General features: G+C 43.3%; 1 protein-coding gene across 1 annotated transcript; it reads left to right on the top strand.

Moving 5' to 3' along the window:
* Positions 1 to 1,800: 1,800 nt before the first annotated feature.
* On the top strand, positions 1,801 to 19,630 carry LOC143100109 (nuclear factor 7, ovary-like). The gene is made up of 6 exons (XM_076263047.1): positions 1,801 to 2,441; positions 12,963 to 13,058; positions 13,365 to 13,595; positions 15,716 to 15,738; positions 15,826 to 15,944; positions 18,458 to 19,630. Exons 1-6 carry the CDS (start codon positions 2,061 to 2,063, stop codon positions 18,991 to 18,993), a joined length of 1,386 nt encoding a protein of 461 aa, XP_076119162.1. The 5' UTR covers positions 1,801 to 2,060; the 3' UTR covers positions 18,994 to 19,630.
* Positions 19,631 to 20,145: the final 515 nt, after the last annotated feature.

Raw genomic sequence — 20,145 nt, 5'->3', positions numbered from 1 at the left:
CACAAGTCCGATTCCCTAACCAGTAGGCCATGGATGCCCAAAGTAATTGACATTAATGCTATGGCTGCAAAATTAGACAAATGTTATGATTTGTTGGCTGTTCATGCATTGTTTGGTTGTGACAGTGTGTCATATCCATATGGCAAAGGGAAAACCTCAGCAATAAATTTGATGCTCAAGAGGAATCTTGATTTGAAGAATTGTACATATGTACAGAAGCTGATGAGCATGAAGGCAGGAATGGATTTCCTTTCTTGCCTCTATTATGGAAAGACTGTTGAAAGCCTCAGTAACTTGATACATGCTATTCACCAAGAAAAGAGACCCTGCTAAAATAAAGAGTCTTCCTCCAACAAGAGAATATGCAGCGGAACATATCAAGCGTGCACGGCTGCAAGTCCTTCTGTGGAGAGCTGCTGACAAAAAAAAACACCTCCAGTGTGAAAATAGAGGATGGAATTCCTGTGCCTGTTCATGGAAACACTGACATTGCACCCAAAACAGGTCTACAGCTTGTTGCTTGTGGATGCAAGGCAGTGCCAGCATGCTCCAGAGCCTCTTGCAGCTGTCAGTCAGATGGACTACCATGCACCACCTACTGCCATTGCAAAGGTGGTGAACAGTGTGCAAATAAAAATTCGAAGATGGCTACACTTTCAGTGGAGGATACTGATGACAGCGAGGGAGAAATGTCTGATTGAATGAATGTTTTTTGGAGGAGACATTTGATGTTTGTGATGTGTACCAGTGTGTGGCCAGCCTGGCAACATGTTCTGTATATAGTTGCTTTCAGAATCTGAGAAAGTTCTACTTTGTTCCTTATAACTTTGTCTATTTGATTAATTGTTGAGGGTTGATACAATTCATATGTCTCTTGTGGTTGTTGCTCAGCCTACCATTTCAGCGGTGTGACCTTACCAGGCTTTTATTATGTTCTCTGGAGGGACTTGAAATCATTTTTAGCATCATTTATTTCTGTTTGAGAAGAGCTTTAATTTGATACCATACATGATGGGTTTATACAGTAATGTGCATCTAGTTATTTTTTATGGTCAAAAAAAGGGGGCGTGACAAATTATGTCATTTAAAAAAAATGCTCAAGGGTGCCAGAGCGGCACCCGTCAGATTCTGAGTCTACACCCCCTAAACTATCAATTTATGCAAAAAAATTGCATTAGTACCTTATGTCACACCTATCCTGGGGTTCTACCTGACTAGCAGTAGAAAAACATGATAACTGGAGCACAGGGAACAGTTAGCCACACACACACACACACACATTGCTACATATTGCCAAACATCACTTACTCAGGTGACCCAGTCACATACTATACTGATTGGAGTCCTTATGGTCTGCATGCTTTAGTGCTGTAGCCTACTGTACATACTAATACTGATTGGAGCCCTTATGATCTGCATGCTTTAGTGCTGTACATACTAATACTGATTGGAGCCCTTATGGTCTGCATGCTTTAGTGCTGTACATACTGTACCAGCTGGTAAATGACTGAAGTCCACAAGTTGTTGTGAGTGTGTGCATTGGTGTCACTCACGTCACATTCAGCTCTCTGAATGAACATATTGTTAGCACGAATAGGAGATCAGTTGTGTGGATAGAAGAGAAACAAGCACTGATATTCTGTGTTCATGCCGGTCAGTTATTCACTGAACCTTCTACTTTGAACCTGAACCTGACTGAAGTGACTGAACAACCAGGTTCTGTGAAGGAATGTGACATTGACCAATCAGCTTGCAGCTCCCCCAGATCGCCCCTCACCCGTCCTGAAGGAGGAAGTGAAGCTCAGGTACAGACAGCTGCTCTGCTCTCTGCTACACCTCGACTGAACTACTCAGTAAAAGTAAATCAAAAACAATCTAACTGGACATAGTTGTGTTCAAAAAGACGTTGGAGAGGTAACCATACTTGCAGATGTGAGATAAAACACCCAGAGGATTTAGAGAGTGACTTGATTTTCAGCCTCCTGAAAGTGAAAGTAAGTCAGTGTGAATGCTACTACAGGAGGGACGTTTGCCGTAAGGACACTTTTTAATCTTAGAAAATGGCTTCAAAGCTGCAAGAAGAGTTCTCCTGTCCTGTGTGCACTGAGATCTACAAGGACCCTGTGCTCCTCACCTGCTCTCACAGCTTCTGTAAAGTCTGTCTGCAGCAGTTCTGGAAAACTAAAGGATCCAGTGAATGTCCAGTCTGCAGGAGGAGGTCATCAAGGGACACACCACCAACTAACCTGGCGTTAAAAAACTTGTGTGAGGTGTACTTACAAGAGAGAGGTCAGAGAGGACCACTGTGTAGTCTCCATGGTGACCAACTCAGGCTGTTCTGTCATGATGATCAGCAGCTTGTGTGTTACTCGTGTCGAGACTCAAAACTCCACAGGAGTCACCGGTGCAGTCCTGTTGATGAAGCAGCAGCTGACAGGAAGGTATGTCTGATTATTAGTAATGAAAAATATTTGGATAATTAACAGGCTCAACCCACAGCCTAATATTAATTCAACTAGATGTACCGCATAGCGGTACAAAATATGACCGCCGCGCAGTCCTGTACATCCATTCCGCGAAAATAAATCATATTAATGAATTTGTCTCCATCTTCTACTCCATCCCCCACTCTTGAAACTTTTGTGTATGCTTGTTTGGAATGTGTGTTTGCACACATTCCGCACACAAAGTAGCCTACTGGCGCTGCAAAGGTGAATAGATTTGTTTCTGGGCCAAAAAATTTGTAGCATTGTTATAAAACCTTTAAAATCTCTAAACAATCACAAGTAGGGAAGTTCATCACAGTCCATCCATTGCAACTGGACTGATGAAAGGTACACCTGTAGGCTACATTGTATTTGGGAAAAGCAGAAGGTAGCAGCATAATGTATTTATTTATTTATTATTATTAAACAAAACAATCCCTGTCAGTTCCATGCAGTTTTCAACAGCTATCAAGAAGAGAGGTCATGTCATGGATTTTTGTGAATGTTTCTTCTTCTACATATGCATAAGTTTAGTCATCTAGTTCAAATGATATTCAGCTTTATTGTCAATGCACAAATTAAATATCAGTAGTCTAGAACAAAATGCCGTTTTACCCAGTGGTGCAAATAACTGACATGTCCAAAAGGGCCTCCAATGCGTTGCGAGACTGTTCATACACATTTTAACGGGCAAAGTTGAAGAGCTACTGTCCGTTATTGTTTGTGCAAATAATATGCTGATTCATGTTCCCTTGCATTTTGCAACTATGAGGTCCATGGTTAAGCTCAATATTTTGACGCAATCTTTTGATTTTCACCCAGCCTAGTCCATGGTAGGCGTCCGATACAAATATTGTTTAATTTTGCGATTGAGATATCCACGCACTGGCGCCCCCCCTGCGACGTGTTCGCCCCCCGGTTTCAGAGCTATTCTAAATGCAAAAATGCATAGAGGGAGTTATGACAAAACCGTGACTGTTAAACTATAAGCTATATAAGGTAGGCCCTATGCTAGGCCTATTACACAACACTTGTCACTAGGCTATGCTGGCGACCCAAATAAAATCTCCTTTGGAACCAATGGCTTACACCTTACATCAAGCTGCCACCTCTTGGCGAAAAGTTAATAGTTTTGCATATCAGTAATACATTTCACGTAGCTGTGTTTATCACGGAAAGGGCGAATGAAGTGGACACTTCTAAATGGAACCCAACCCACTGTACAGTAGCTCAAGGTCTGTGGCTAAAGCAGCCATAATGAAAGCGTTATCATTGTTTGGATACTTCACACACACGTGTTTTTTAATCGCATAGACTACAACTACCAAGCTGGAATCAAAGCACATCGACTCCCCTCTCACACCCTAAACACACACTTCGAACAAACAAAAAGCGCCTCAGTCTCACGGAATAACTGTATCTGACCGGTGTAACGTTGGTACTAAATCATCCATCGCAAAGAATGATTTTTGTAGCACGTGCAACAAATATGTGTAGGTACAGCCCTGCCCTGAATACATCTCAACGTGCGCTCTAAAACATCTGGTTTAAATGGAGATGTAGATCATCACGGGTGCGTTAATAAATCTACATTGCGGCGAGTTGACACAAATTATTCACTTTGACGAATTTATGTAGTTTCAGTTACTTTACTTTGAGCCATGCTCTTCCTTACTTGAATCCCCTTTGAAAATAGAGAATTGAACTATGGGTGTTTGGGAATGAACGTTGACTCAGATGCTTTTTGAGACTTTTAGCAGAAATGTCCCAGCCCGGTGTTTAGGATGCATCATAGGTTATCTTTCAGGTAGCATATATTTTCCATTAGAAAACCATCACGTAGCGAACGTGTTGTGGCTAACTCACTTAGCTCCTGTTAGTAGCCTAGGTTATGGTCATAAGCAAATGAGATGACAGTCGAAAGATACAATTAGTGCTGTTATCAATTTTCTTGGTAGCCTATAACCGCATTTATGGTTTTCTACAAATACATCAATAATCAAATTGGCCTCCATCACTCAACCATGCTAACGGTAACATTATTTTACCTACGTTCTGCTATTGATAGGATTAACGTAGCCTACCAGCAGTAAAAAACAAGCATGTCCGATAAACATTCTCAGATTTATTTCGGCTTCAAGAAGAAATAGGAATTACATGTCATGCAGAAATCATCCTAACCTTATTAGACGTTCTCTGCGGTAAACTAAACTTAAACTTAACTGAAGAGAGGGGCGATTAAAGCAGAATGATATTGCATTTTCATTTTTTACCGGGGGGGTGCAAATCACAAATGAGTGATTATGGGCTAGGTTGATGTGGGCCCTTGAGACCAACATACCATAAAAATTTCTTCATCCTCGGTGCCACGGTTCAGGTAGTTATTTAGGAAAAACTGCATTTTTTGGGTTTCGGGGGGCCCAGCGCGGAGGGGGAGTGGCCCCCGGGGACCAAACGAAATTTTTCCGTAAAAGTCTAGTGGGGCTACATACCCACCAAATTTCATGTGCCCCGGTGTTTCGGTGCCCCGGGTATCGTTGACCAAAATTTCAGGAAGTAGATGACGGGGGGGAAAAAAAAAAAAAAAAAAAAAAAAACTTTGACAATCCCTATATGACAGCTTCGCTAGCTTCGCTTGTCTACAATTACTAAAAATACCTTTGGTTGCTGTAATTCACCACTAGGGTGCAGCACTTTTCTTTCAATCCTTTGATACCTATGCAAGAATCAAAAAATGTTTGAGAATAGTTTTTTCCCCATGTCAATGAACGTTCATTTAGGCACAGAGATACAAAGAAATGCAGCCATCCTCAGGAAGTTTTCTATTTAACTCTCTCTGCCTTTCTTTCTCTTTTATTAAGTACAATTTTGCAACGACACATCCTTGGCTCTGTATCTAAAAACAACTGATTTGTTAGATTTAATAAGGTTTATTTAATTGTGTAATGACGTCACTCGTCAGGACCAAAGAGGGAACTGAGAGTGGTTGAAGGAATTCGTGAAGCTGTCCGCGCGCTGTTGGAAATATAAAAAATGAACCCCTGTTAAACCTAATAAATCTGACTCCGCTCAGTATTAGAAAAGTTTTGGTTCATTTTAAAATTGCCATAGTGGGTTGGTACGCCCACAATGCATATTGCAGACATCCCAACCTGCAAAAAGTCATTTCAGGGAGGTATCACGAAGCCCCCCCCCCCCCCACCAAAAAAAATAAGGAAGGCCTAGATAGAAATTGTGAAAATAAAATATGTATATTTTGGTAGTTTGGTCTTTTCATGTAGCCTTGTAACTAGCCATCTAGTATAGACCTGAATAATATGCACATGAACTGACACTTGTTAAACTCACCTCAACATGTCTTTTGCAATCATTTAACCCACCATGGGCAATGTTAAAGTCACTGTTACAAACAGTGCAGCGTGCAAGACTAGCCTATCATTATTTTTAACTCAAGATATTCACAGAGAACTGTGTCTGGCCTACCCTCCTTTCGGGGGGTCCAGTCCAGCGGGGGGGCTACAGATCAAAACGAAAAATGACGGTTCCATGCTATCCATGTGGGGGTACATGCCCACCAAGTTTTGTGTACCCCGGTCTTTCAGTGTCCCGGGAATCCTTGTTGGTGTACGTCATGGCATGCATTCGGAGGGTGTCATAATGACCCTACACATTCAATTTCGTGCAGTTTTGACCATGTCAGCCAGAGATATTGTGATGAAAACACCTAATTTATTGCTTTTTAATTTTTAACTAGGTGGCGCTATACATGAAATAAGTGGTAATGGAATGGGTTGACATGGCCCCTTGAGATCAACATACAAAAAAAAGGTGGCCCTCCTAGGCTCTACGGTTCTCGAGATATTCACAGAAAACTGTCTCCGGCCACCTACAGGCCAGTTGGTGTATAGTAACATAAATTAATTTATTGTGTGGCCCCCCATGAACGGAATTCCACGAAACTTGGCGTGCATTCAGAGGGTGTCATAATGATCCTACACTTCCAATTTCGTGCAGTTTTGACTATGTTAGGTCACAGATACCTGCGACACCTCATTTTTACTTTTTTGTGTTTAACTAGGTGGCGCTATACATGAAATGAGTGGTTATGGAATGGGTTGACATGGCCCCTTGAGATCAACATACAAAAAAAAATGGTCCTCCTAAACCTTACGGTTCTCGAGATATTCACAGAAAACTGTGTCTGCCCTACCCTCCTTTCGGGGGGTGCAGTCCAGCGGGGGGGCTACAGATCAAAACGAAAAACGATGGTTCCATGCTATCCATATGGGGTTACATGTTCGTCTACCCCGGTCTTTCAATGTCCCGGGAATCATTGACGGAAATTTGGACATGCGAAAAAAAAATTCTGACTTGCTGCGCGGCGGTCATAATAAGTAGGCTACAATAGAAAAGCTATGCGGATCAGAACATAACAATTTATTTGTCAGGTATAAGTTACCCATCCAATTCATTATAGAAAGTACATCTAAATGAATAATGTGAAAGTTACGAAAACAGGTTAAAGGAACATTTAGGAGACCATATGAAATAATCAGAGAATGAACATACCAGCTCAGAGGATGATGACTACACACCTAATGGCGGCCTTACATTGTACGATTTTGGTCTGTTTTCACAGTCGGCGACTAAATTTCCAAAGTCGGACACAAATCATGGGAGTTGTACTGGAATCGCGGCGCGCTCCTGTCAACTAGATCGTTAAGTGTAAGGTGCCAATCTTAGCGGTTTTAAGTCAGTCAGAGTCAGTCCTTTTCTAGTTTTGCCGTTACGACAATATCAAACATGTTTGATATTAGGCTATCGCAAGTCTTGCTAGTCGTGGCTCATGCAAATAGTGACGTGAACTATAAAAACCAATAGTGACCTATCTCCGACAATAAACAGGAAGGGGCAAAGTAGGAGACAGCTGTAGCCTATATGATTATTTGTTATTCTTATAATTTTTGTCATTTCTTATACATATTTAGTCGGCTCTTCCATGTGACAGAACAACTCTATATCGGTTAGGGATGTCACGCATGGAACTGTCACCACCAGGGGTCACTAATAAATGTTTCCTCCCCCCCACCAGAACCCAGGGGAGTACACTTTGCCCTTCAATGAACCGGGGATACGTGGATACAGTATAAAAATATATGATTTATTAATACATGAGTTAAAAGGCAATGCAATAGAAAAAGTATATTAAAACAGTAGTCCAATGCACAGTCCAATGCTCAGTCCGAGCTGCACCCGCCCGCGCTTGAATAGAGCCACCTCCAGTTGTGATGTCACCAACCTCGAGGCCCAGGTAGATGTTGTTACTGGCCCGGTCACAGCCCAGGGCTCCGACTGGAGTTGGTTTCTGTGCGACAGGGAAGGGGGGGGGGGCACAGCGATTCAGCCCTTTTACAGTCCACCCCCACTTGTCACAACCCAAGTTCACAGCAAGCTTATTAAGGGGCAGTTAGCCCAGTAAAAGCAGTGGCAAACATACGGACAGAGAATGATTTCTTTGTCTTATCCCAACCCACAGCAAATTTACACAGCACACTATTCAAGCTATAGGTTCGTCACACGTTTACACAGCACACTATTAAAGTTATAGGGCCCACCAGATGTTTACACAGCACACTATTAAGGCTATAGGGCTCACCACAGGTTTACACAGCACACCATTGGAGCTATAGGGCTCACCACATGTTTACACAGCACACTATTGAAGCTATAAGGCACAGCAAGTTCACACAACACACTACTATGACTCTATTGGGCAAGAATGACAGCGGGGGGATTTAAACAAGGACAGTCCAGTCGTTAGCCCAGGCAGTAGGTCTACAATCAAGGGGAGGGATCAGCAGGAAGAGCGAGAGAGTGCTTCGGAGCCAGTTAGCCGGAGTAGGCTATAGAAGAGTCACTTAACTTAGTGAGGGGTGAGCGTCCTCACCCCTCTCCTGGTCCACCAAGCAGTGTATAGGCTACCGGAAACCTCCCGGGGATCTCGTCGGTATTCACGTAGACGCTAGGTCCTCTGGAAGAGGGAGAAATACAAATAACTAGAGCCTAAGACGTCGGGCACCACTCAGTCATAGCACAAGCTACACGGTAACAACCAGGCTTTAGTTTAGAGAGTTCACTTAGCTCATGGAGGGGCAGACGATTCCACCCCTCTCGTATCCGTTCACGCAGATAACCCTTGGCACGGCGGCGCAGCCCAGTCGGTAACGTCAACACAACAGCAGCGCTCAGTTGATCCAGATCCAGTACGCCGGCATCCAGGGTCCCTGGCTTCCATCCGTTTCCGCGGAGCACGTCTTCGTTCCAGGCCTCTCTCCTTATCGTCCTGTATGAAGTGCTTAAGAGGCTAATCCCACAAACAGTGCACCAATCACCACCACCACCACTGAGCTAACACACCTGTGGCTCATTAGTAGGCCTAAACAATGAACGGCTCGAGGGCCGCCATCTTGGTGTCACGCCCTTAGCTTTCCCATAGAGAACTAAATCCCCAGCAGTGTTGCCAACTATTTAAAATGGAAAGTAGCTAAAGCCAGCTACAAAAGTCGCTAAATGTCGCTAGATGACGTCACATACTAATTTGCATATCAATTACGTCACCACGTCGTGTACAACCCCCCCCCCCCCCAAAAAAAAGGTGATGGCCCTTTAACTCCCTTTTATACCTGTTTGCTTTTGTCCTACTCAAATAGTCAACTTTAAATATATTTCATTTACTATACTTGTATATTATTTGAGACACTTTACACTTCTGTACACTATCTCGTCATAGCCTACACCAGAATGAGCATCAAGTGGCTGAAAAGCAGTCCAACCAATTCCCAATTGCTCCATCTGCTTTGCACTGCTTGAAGTCTGATTATAACTTCACCATAGGCTACACACAATTTAACCTTACTGGCTATATTTTGGATATATTTAGGCTTAATGTCACTAGGACAGACCAACAGATTTTTCCCCCCTCAGCCGACAGTCTGTCCTGCATTGACAACATTGAGGCTACATAGCCTAAACGAATGCTATATTTTCCTAACCTGTATGTTCGATTTTGAACTGCTTGTGAATGAAGTTGTAGCCTAGGCTACTTTCTTTTGTTCAGTGTGGTTGTTGAACGATGCTGGCAGCGTGTCCTTGTTTCCCTGTCATCATGTCATTGCTCTCGTCTCCTTGATTCTGGTTGTAATCTCACCCGAAGTTGCGGCCATAGAGTTGCGGCACCTTCCAATAACGTTGTCTGAGCTGTTAGATTTATAGAATATCTACTTCCGTGTAATAACATGGGCTGATACTACAGGCCAGTCATTACTTTTATAATCATGGGGCAACACTTCGGGCGAACTTGATGTAATTCACAAATGAAACAGGCATGAGACTTTCACACAGCACGAACTCACTGCTCACACAGAAGAGTAAAAAGGGACGTTACATGCCATCACATCAGAGTCTCCAAAAGTCTCCAAGAACGCCAGAAAAAGTAGCTAGATTTGTCGCTAGTCGCTTTTTACAAAAAAAAGTCGCTTGGGGGGTCTGAAATCTCGCTAAATATGGCGACAAAGTCGCTAAATTGGCAACACTGATCCCCAGTAACTTGTTCCCCACCTAGTCACCCCGTGACAGAACAATGCTGCAGAAACACAAAAATACGACTTTGAGTTTAGTATGCCATCATTTCAGTTCCTGTTTATCTATTGAACAATGGGTAATAATTATGACCGCCGCGCAGCGAAGCGGCGGTCATATAGGTTTAGTCAGATTTTTTTCTTTTTTTTTTTTTTTCTTTTTCGCATGTCCAAATTTCCGTCAATGATTCCCGGGACACTGAAAGACCGGGGTAGACGAAACTTGGTGGGCATGTTACCCCATATGGATAGCATGGAACCATTGTTTTTCGTTTTGATCTGTAGCCCCCCCGCTGTACTGCACCCCCCGAAAGGAGGGTAGGCCAGACACAGTTTTCTGTGAATATCTCGAGAACCGTAAGGTTTAGGAGGACCATTTTTTTTTTGTATGTTGATCTCAAGGGGCCATGTTAACCCATTTCATGTGCACACATGTGCACAAACAGATACACACACACACACACACAGTAATCATACGTATGACACATACTCACACAGTAGACATATGTATGCTTCCATGCACAGACACATACGCAGGCACAGACACAAGCACGCACACACACACACTCACACACACACACACCCACACACATAACATAAACATAACACAAACAATCAAGAATTTCTCAGAATTATGAACAAGCAAAATGGAGGTGGGGTTGTATAAAATGAATTTTACATGTGAAATGAAATCTATGAACTAATCATGTTTTGGTACTTGTTGTCTAGCAGATACCAGTGAGAATTGAGTGTGGATAATGCAATTTAGTGAGACAGTTAGAATCATATCGCCTTTCAGCGTGATTTCTTTTTGTGGAAAAAATGTGCTGGACTGGGCGGCGGTCATATTTTTTACCGCTCTGCGGTACATCTAGTTTAAAGGAATCTAGTTGCAGTCTTGTAAATAGTGACCCTGCAAGATCCCTAGTCATTGCAAAATCATAGTCTGTGACTCTACTACTTGTCTTTAGATGTTCGAGGGTCTGAGACTGTAGTCTTTCAAAAATCTTTTCCAAATCTTTGCAAATCTTTCCAAAGTCTGTCAGTGTCAGTTTCATGCGTGACATCCTTAACCGATATAGAGTTACAAATGACACATCTGCTGTGTGTCAGTCTGTCAGTGTCAGTTTCATGCGTGACATCCTTAACCGATATAGAGTTGTTCTGTTATGTGGAAGACCCGACTAAATATGTATAAGAAATGACAAATATTATAAGAATAACAATTAATCATATAGGCTACAACTGTCGCCTACGTTGCCCCTTTCCTGTTTGTTGTTGGAGAGAGGTCACTATTGGTTTTTATAGTTCACGTCACTATTTGCATGAGCCACGACTAGAAAGACTTGCGATTGATATGGTCGTAACGGCAAAACTAGAAAAGGACCGACTCCGACTGACTTAAAACCGCTAAGATTGGCACCTTACACTTAACGATCTAGTTGATGGGAGCGCGCCGCGATTCCAGTACAACTCCCATGATTTCTGTCCGACTTTGGAAATTTAGTCGCCGACTGTGAAAACAGACCAAAATCGTACAATGTAAGGCTGCCATAAGTCGGTATATGGTTAAATGACTCGTTACACTCGTTATCGTACCCGCCGACCGAAGCAGGATCAGTTTACAGCACAGAGGCAGGCTAACTAAACGCTAGAGATTGTTGCAAACGTGTGTATAATGGCAGAGCCGGCGAAGTAGCAGCGAAAACCCTTGACGGAAGACGCAAAGAAAAGGAAAAGCGCTTCAGACCGAGCGAGGGGGAGTTTCGTAGAGAAAAAGCATCAGGCTTGCCTGGTGTCCCTTTAAATAGGCTCCCTAGTTTGTGGTTGGTTACATTGATATGGATCACATGCTGATTTGGGATCACATGGTTGAAGGTCAGCTGATTTGAGAGTACTTTGATGAGACTTGAGACTATTGTTGTAGTGAGATTTAATCAATCAAGACATGACAAGGTATACATTTGATTACATTTCCTGTCCCTATAGTTAACTACTCCTGTGGACATGTGACAGTTGGCCCACAATAGGCCCACACCTAGTAGTTGATCAAGAGTCAATATATGATTGAAAAGATTATCATCAGCCTGGTAATTAGGATCCTTACAATTGCATATCAGAAACTTGTCAGTGCAAATTCATATAGGTATGAAGAGATAAGGTAACAGCCACAGCCATACTCACTCAAAAAGTGATGCGTTAAAAATGATCTGCTGTGTGCTCTGGGACAACACATTTTGTGTCAATTTCAACACAGTAATTGGCTGGGTGGATGGTTAAAGATACATTTCAGCTATCTAACAAAAAACTGTATTTTAAACTGTCTTTCTCCCAGCCAGCCACACAATTGCTGTGTTGAAATTGACACAAAATGTGTTGTTCCTGAGCACACACAGCAGATGTGTCATTTGTAACACATCTCTTTTTAGAGTGTGGATGGGATGTGTTATCATACTGTAACATCGGTGTCTTTTGGACTGAGTGCTAGCCTCCCAGAATGCAATGTGTGTGAATGCTGGATTTTGTAATGTCGGTTTTAGTGAGTGTAATTGGGTTTACCGTGTCATGTATGTGTTAGCTTGGGTAGTCTTTCTTTAGGTTGTACCTCATGTGTTTTACCCGGTGTATTGTATGGGACTACCCTGTCCGTGCATCATGCTTGTTTTATTGACTTCCCTTGTGTTTCCTATGTAATGGGTTTTGGTATGTGTGTGTTTCTCACTTCCGAATTACCTTTGATTGGGCTCTGTGTGTCGCATCAAATGTTACAATACTCTGGAAGGGATGTGTTATGTCTGTAAGGATTTCTCTTTCTCTTTCTCTCTGTCCTTGGTTCCAGGAGGAATTCAAAATCAAACTACATCCCATGAAGAAGACGCTGAAGGCTTTTGAACAAGCAAAACTCACTTGTGATAAAACAGCTGAACACATTAAGGTGTCACGATTAATATCAAGCACAAACTAAATACAGAGAAATTTCAAAGAATTTAAAATACTCATCACACAGAAAGACAGACAGGGATAGGGGTCTGCAGCTGTCTGACTGTTCATACTTATGGATATAACATGAACATTCATTAAAATACACCACATTTAATGTTCATACTTATGGATATAACATGAATATTCATTAAAATACACCACATTTAATGCATTCATGCATTTACAGGTGTTACTAATAAAATATGTTAATGATTGTCAAGAGTGCTTGCTTTTGTTCTATTTATGTGATTTTATCCAGACTCAGGTCCAGCACACAGAAAAACACATCAAAGAGGAGTTTGAGAAGCTTCACCAGTTTCTACGAGATGAAGAGGCAGCCAGGATAGCTGCACTGAGGGAGGAAGAGGAGCAGAAGAGTCAGATGATGAAGGAGAAGATTAAGAAGATGAGCAGAGAGATCTCATCTCTTTCAGACACAATCAGAGCCATAGAAGAGAAGATGGGAGCTGATGATGTCACATTCCTGCAGGTCAGAAACATCCAGTCTTGTGTATTGAGGGTCCCTTGATATTGTAACGTCGTCGCAAAAGACAGTGTTCGCGTTCTCCCGCGCAGGGGATCCTGGGATACGAGAGCGAACATTTGGGGGGTTTATGTCGTTATTCTCCTTAGTTTTAAGTGTAAAGTTAGCGTCTTTAGTGTGACATGTTTCCCTTTTAGTTCTCCCTCGTGTGTGATCCCTTTTGTGTGGGGGGCTGCGACCTCCCCTGTATGTGTGTAGTGTGTGTCTGCTTGACCTGCCCCGTGTGTATTGTGTTCTGTGTCTAAATCTATCTATGTCCCGGCTCTCGTTCCCAGTGAATAAACCTTTTGATTGGACAACTGTGTGGTTCGCTATCAAATCGTTACATTGGTGTCAGAAGCGACTTTCGAACATGGCCTCCACTCAGCGGGAGAAGCTGGGAGCGGGAGACCTCATCACTGGGTGGAGGCCCACGCAAGAGGATCCAGAGAGAGCCCTTGTCAGGGCTACTAAAAAGCTCGAGGCCTTCTATCGTGACTGTCGCCGGAGGAGAGGAGCTGTTACCGGGACCTGCCTGCGGCCATGGGAGGAGATCTGGCCGGAAGAAGCGTTCGCGGAGAAGACGACGCTGGCCTGGGCGCTGACTCCGCTGCGAGCCGCGACGCGTGAGCAGAGAGGGAGTGCGGCGAGGAAGAGGTTCCTAGACGATGGACGGTTGGCGGAGCCGCTGAGGGCAGCGAACTCACGACGGTGGGGCAGCTTCGATGGAAAGGCCCTCTAGTGTGTGACTGTTTTGGTGTGTGCTTTAACTTTTGGGTGCGTGTGAGGGGCACCGTGCAGTGCTAGGCGCTAGTTCTAGTTGGCCTGTTGGCCGGCGCCTTTAAAAGGAAAAAAAAAAAAAAGAGTTAGTTGTGAGGAGTTCTATAGCACGACCATCTCGGGGGTCGTGCCTTCGCCGAGGCCGCGAAGGAGTGGAACGGGCCGGGAACAGAGCAGTACGGCTCTGCGAGATGGCAACACGAGGAGGGACGCCGAAGACGGTAGCTGCAGCGGGAGAGCTCAGCGCGGTCCGGTTGCTGTGGAGTCGGTGCCTGTCTGTCCCGGTCGGCGACTCGACGGAGCGGAGTGGCGTTGGCGCAGCTTCACCTGGCCCCCCTTGAACCCCGGTGCTTGGTACAGTGTCAACGGTTGTAAGGCCACCTAGGGCCCCGTCTGGAGAGGAGGAGTGCCGTGGTGACACGCCGCGGAAAGTGCAGCCTGAGGGCGGCTGCTGAGAGGGAGCTGGTGACGAGCGGGTCGGCCACGTGGCTGCTAGCACGCCCGAACTGGATTGCTAGCAGCGTGGCGCCCCGTTGAGTGAGCTCCTGCGGCGCGTGCACCCCACGTGAGTTGGCGGAACTTTCGCACTGAACTGAGTGGCGGGCGACGCGCGCCGACGTTAGCATGTGGCTACCTCGTGGGCATTGCCGAGGACGGCAATGGCTTGTTGGGGGAGCTGTGTAACGTCGGCGCAAAAGACAGTGTTCGCGTTCTCCCGCGCAGGGGATCCTGGGATACGAGAGCGAACATTTGGGGGGTTTATGTCGTTATTCTCCTTAGTTTTAAGTGTAAAGTTAGCGTCTTTAGTGTGACATGTTTCCCTTTTAGTTCTCCCTCGTGTGTGATCCCTTTTGTGTGGGGGGCTGCGACCTCCCCTGTATGTGTGTAGTGTGTGTCTGCTTGACCTGCCCCGTGTGTATTGTGTTCTGGGTCTAAATCTGTCTGTGTCACTGCTCTCGCTCCCAGTGAATAAACCTTTTGATTGCACAACTGTGTGGTTCGCTATCAAAACGTTACAATATTAAGGTCTGTGGTCTGTTGAGTGTGGTGTTGGTGTGAGTCTAGACAGGAAGGATAATCACTCTGAGATGAGTTTTCAATTAATATAAGTGGGACTATATGTGTGTGTGTGTGTGTGTGTGTGTGTGTGTGTGTGTGTGTGTGTGTGTGTGTCTGCGTGTTGTTGACAAATCACTGGCTGATCATCCTCATGAGTCCACCTCTAAACAAGGGCTCATGAAGAGAGTTGCTAAAAGAGAATTCATCAAAACATTTGAAACACATTTTCTCTTTTTTTTATTTCACAGAACCACAAAACTACACTCAAAAGGTGAGTGGTCTGCCTCCTTTCTCTCTCTCTTCTCTGTGATTCTGAACCCAAACCTACAGCAGCACTGACTCCTGAATGTTATTCCAGAGCCCAGTGCACACTGCAGGATCCAGAGAGGGTTTCAGGAGCTCTGATCAATGTGGCAAAGCACCTGGGCAACCTGAAGTTCAGAGTCTGGGAGAAGATGCAGGATACTGTTCAGTACAGTGAGTTCTGTACACACACACATGCAACCGAAGAAACACACACACAATAACTCCATTTTATACAACCCCACCCCCATCTTGCCTGTTCATAACTCTGAGAAATTCTTGAATTGTGTGCATGTGTGTGTGTGTACATGTTTATGTTTATGTGTGTGTGTGTGTGTGTGTGCCTGCGCATGTGCCTGTGTGTGTGCATGTGCATGCATGTGTACATATGTCTACTGTGTGAGTATGTGTCACACATATGATTACTGTGAATGTATGTGTGTGCCTGCCTGTGTATCTGTTTATGCACATGTGTGCATAGGGAATGGGTTAACATGACCCCTGAAGGCAAACATACGCAAAAAATTGGTCATCTTAGGCCCTATGGTTCTCAAGATATTCACAGAAAACACTGTTGGTTTACTGTAGTGGTGGGCGATATATATCGTCTGCGATAATATCGTCATTGTTGTTTTAACGATGTGCAAATTTACATTATCGAGTATTTAAATTACTTATGGGGGGAAAAACACTCGAAATCACGCATTGAAACCCCATACATTCACAAATCCAGGAGGTGTAGGCCTATGCAAGAGAAGCCCCGTTGCAGCAGAGCAAGTGTCACATGATCCCTAGTGGGTCCACGTTGTCACACGCAGGTCTAATGTTTATTTTGTGTAGCGAGATCAAGACGTAGCCTACAAGGGATTTTGTGCAGCTACTTCTGTTCACGTAGCATTGATGAGACAGTCCTTTTTTCCTACATGGTATTATATGGTGAGAAAACATTTGCCTTTGAGTATTTTAGTAGTCAGTTGTAAACAAACTACTCTTCTCATGTAACCCTTTTGTAAATGGACTAAAGTTCGCTCTAAATATCTACGTGTATCGATTATGCTAACCGTTAGCATCTCTATGGGATTTCTCATATACATTAGCCATAAGCTAACGCATTAGTTTCTATTCTCTAACTTGGAATGCTAGCCTACATGATTTCTCTTAAACAAAACATCGAAGGGAATAACTGAGATGTACTCTGTTGGTCTGCTTAGTTTTACAGTGAATCCTAAGTAAAGGTTTTTTAAAGGAACTTTAAAAAAGCTTGAGACTTTCTCTTGAGACACTGTTAGGCCTAGTCATCTTCTCTAATGTAGCTGGCTAAACCATTGCCACACACACAGGGGCAAAATTGGAAATGTGTCATAGAGTGACAATGCATTGGTTGATTTGGTTAAAAAGTCACAGGTTAGGTTATTGGTTATTATTGTATTGATGCTATTCATAAATAATGAGCTGTAAAGTAACTCAGACTTTTACAATTTTTTTTAAAGGATATCGACTAATTATCGTTATCGTCAAAATCACAAAAAATATCGAGATATTATTTTTTGTCCATATCGCCCACCCCTAGTTTACTGTCACTAAATGTACACATTAGGTTAGACAGGTAGGGTCTCGTGCCAAATACTCAAGGCCGTACGGGTGCGTTAGTTTTAGGCAACGTAGTAGTCAATCATGGAAGAAAACTCACACACAATAAATAAACACTTTGTTTATTTATTTTTCAACGGCAAACAATGGTGTGCGAGTTTTCTTCCATGATTGACTAAATTTACACATAAATTATTTTATTGTATGGCCCCCCCATGAATGAAAGTTAACGAAACTTGGCATGCATTCGGAGGGTGTCAAAATGATCCTACACTTTCAATTTCGTGCAGTTTTGACCATGTCAGCCAGAGATATTGTGATTAAAACACCTATTATTTTATATTTTTAATTTTTAACTAGGTGGAGCTATACATGAAATAAGTGGTAATGGGATGGGTTGACATGGCCCCTTAAGACCAACATACCAAAAAAAGGTGGTCCTCCTAGGCCCTACGGTTTTCGAGATATTCACAGAAAACTGTCTCTGGCCACCTACAGGCCAGTTGGTGTATAGTAACATAAATTAATTCATTGTGTGGCCCCCCATGAACGGAATTCCATGAAACTTGGCGTGCATTCAGAGGGTGTCATAATGATCCTACACTTCCAATTTCGTGCAGTTTTGACTATGTTAGGTCACAGATACCTGCGATTACAACACCTCATTTTTACTTTTTTGTTTTTAACTAGGTGGCGCTATACATGAAATGAGTGGTTATGGAATGGGTTGACACAGCCCCTTAAGATTAACATACAAAAAAAAGACCCTACGGTTCTCGAGATATTCACAGAAAACTGTGTCTGCCCTACCCTCCTTTGGGGGGGTCCAGTCCAGGGAGGGGGGGCTACAGATCAAAATGAAAAATGATGGTTCCATGCTATCCATGTGGGGCTACATGCACACCAAGTTTTGTGTACCCTGGTCTTTCAGTGTCCCAGGAATCTTTGACGGAAATTTGCCCATGCGAAAAAAAAAAAAAATCTGACTAAACCTATAATGCTTTGCTGTGCGGCGGTCATAATAATGACATCTCACTCACATCCTCATCACACATCACTCAGTGTTCAGCTCATGTGTGTGTTCTTTCTCTCTGCAGCTCCAGTGACTCTGGATTCCAACACTGCACACCCAGATCTCATCTTGTCTAAAAATCTGACCAGTGTGAGACGTGTTGATGAGGAGCAGCAGCTTCCTGATAACCCAGAGAGATTTGATAGATATCGCAGTGTCCTGGGCTCTGAGGGCTTTAACTCAGGGTCTCACTGCTGGGATGTGGAGGTTGGGGACAGTACATGGTGGAGTGTGGGTGTGATGACAGAGTCCCTTCAGAGAAAGGGAAACTTAAGGTCCAGGAGTGGATGGTGGTATGTTTGGTATAAAGATGGTGAATATAGAGCATGTGCTCCACCACAGCCTGATATTCTCCTCACAGTGAAGCAGAAACCCCAGAGGATCAGAGTGCAGCTGGACTGGGACAGAGGAGAGCTGTCATTCTCTGACCCTGACAATAACACACACCTACATACTCTCACACACACTTTCACCGAGAGAGTGTTTCCATACTCTAATAGTACATTTCTTCTGAGGATCTTACCTGTAGCGGTCTCTGTAACAGTGAAGACCTCACAGTAGAGCAGCTCAGGTAGAGCTGATAGCTCCTCTGTCTGGACCAGGACTGACCTACAGAGAGGGATGGAGACCAGTGGAGGTCAGTGATGAATCACTAATAACAACACTGATATGTATCAGGACTGGTCTGCATGATGAATCACTAATAACAACACTGATATGTATCAGGACTGGTCTGCATGATGAGATGAATCACTAATAACAGCACTGATATGTATCAGGACTGGTCTGCATGATGAATCACTAATAACAACACTGATATGTATCAGGACTGGTCTGCATGATGAATCACTAATATGACAGTGAAGACGTCCATTAGATTTGAGCTGCACAGTGAGTTAATGCTACAGTACTGATATTTCAGAAACTTTGTCAAAGTTACCACCATTTTGAAAAAATGTTGATGATGTGTGCATTGTGGTCTTCGTTGTGTGCCTATTGCCTTGCTCTCTACTAACAGCTGCAGTGTGACCATCATGCACTGTGTGTGGCTTACAGAGTAGCCGAGGTCGAGGACACCAGGTTATCAGAATTGACCATATTTATATTTGTTCATGTTTTATGGAGAACAGCAGCAATTTCACAGTGTCTTGAGTCCATTGAATTAACGGCCTGTTCTGCAATAAACCTGGTATTTGTATGTTGTTGTTTTTTTGGTAAAAAAAAAAATCAAATTGCATATTCAACACACAATATGTGATTAAAATGTAACTTGCACTACACACAAACTTGTGTTAATTAGGAATTTATTGATTAATAGATATATAGCTATTAGGCTATTTGGCAAAATTCCTGTTGCCTCTGGTTTTCAATCAGATTTTACCAGCCTGAACGGACAGTATAGGCTGCACATGTGTTCTACTGTAAATTACTAAATTCCACAGATGATATTTATTCCATATTAGCAGCATAGTGAGTCAGTGACATCTACATTATTCACAGCCGCGTTTCTTCAAGTGGATTGAAATCATAATGTTTTAACAGCACTGTTCTAGCCTACTTGCCTAGGATGCATGCACTTTACACATTCTGGTACTTTTATGATGAACTTGTATGATTAACAAACAAAAAGGCGAAACATTGCTCAATTAACAAAGGGAAACCAATGTATTGTAGCGATCTCACCCTCAGACAAGATTCACCTTTGGCCAGGAC

The sequence above is a fragment of the Alosa pseudoharengus genome, unplaced genomic scaffold (genome assembly GCF_046254945.1).
Source record: "Alosa pseudoharengus isolate Yale_2024_CS ecotype anadromous, Long Island Sound unplaced genomic scaffold, YU_APseudo_1.1 YU_APseudo_1.1_scf_3, whole genome shotgun sequence".
Taxonomy (NCBI): domain Eukaryota; kingdom Metazoa; phylum Chordata; class Actinopteri; order Clupeiformes; family Clupeidae; genus Alosa; species Alosa pseudoharengus.
Note: the sequence above shows the minus strand (reverse complement) of the source record. Positions and strands in the feature narration are given on the sequence as shown.

Excerpts from the sequence above, each read along its gene's own strand:
- LOC143100109 (XM_076263047.1), top strand. The coding sequence starts at position 2,061 with ATGGCTTCAAAGCTGCAAGAAGAGTTCTCCTGTCCTGTGTGCACTGAG. Across the intron at positions 13,596-15,715 it reads ATGATGTCACATTCCTGCAG|AACCACAAAACTACACTCAA; the intron begins GTCAGAAACATC and ends TTTATTTCACAG. Across the intron at positions 15,739-15,825 it reads CACAAAACTACACTCAAAAG|AGCCCAGTGCACACTGCAGG; the intron begins GTGAGTGGTCTG and ends ATGTTATTCCAG.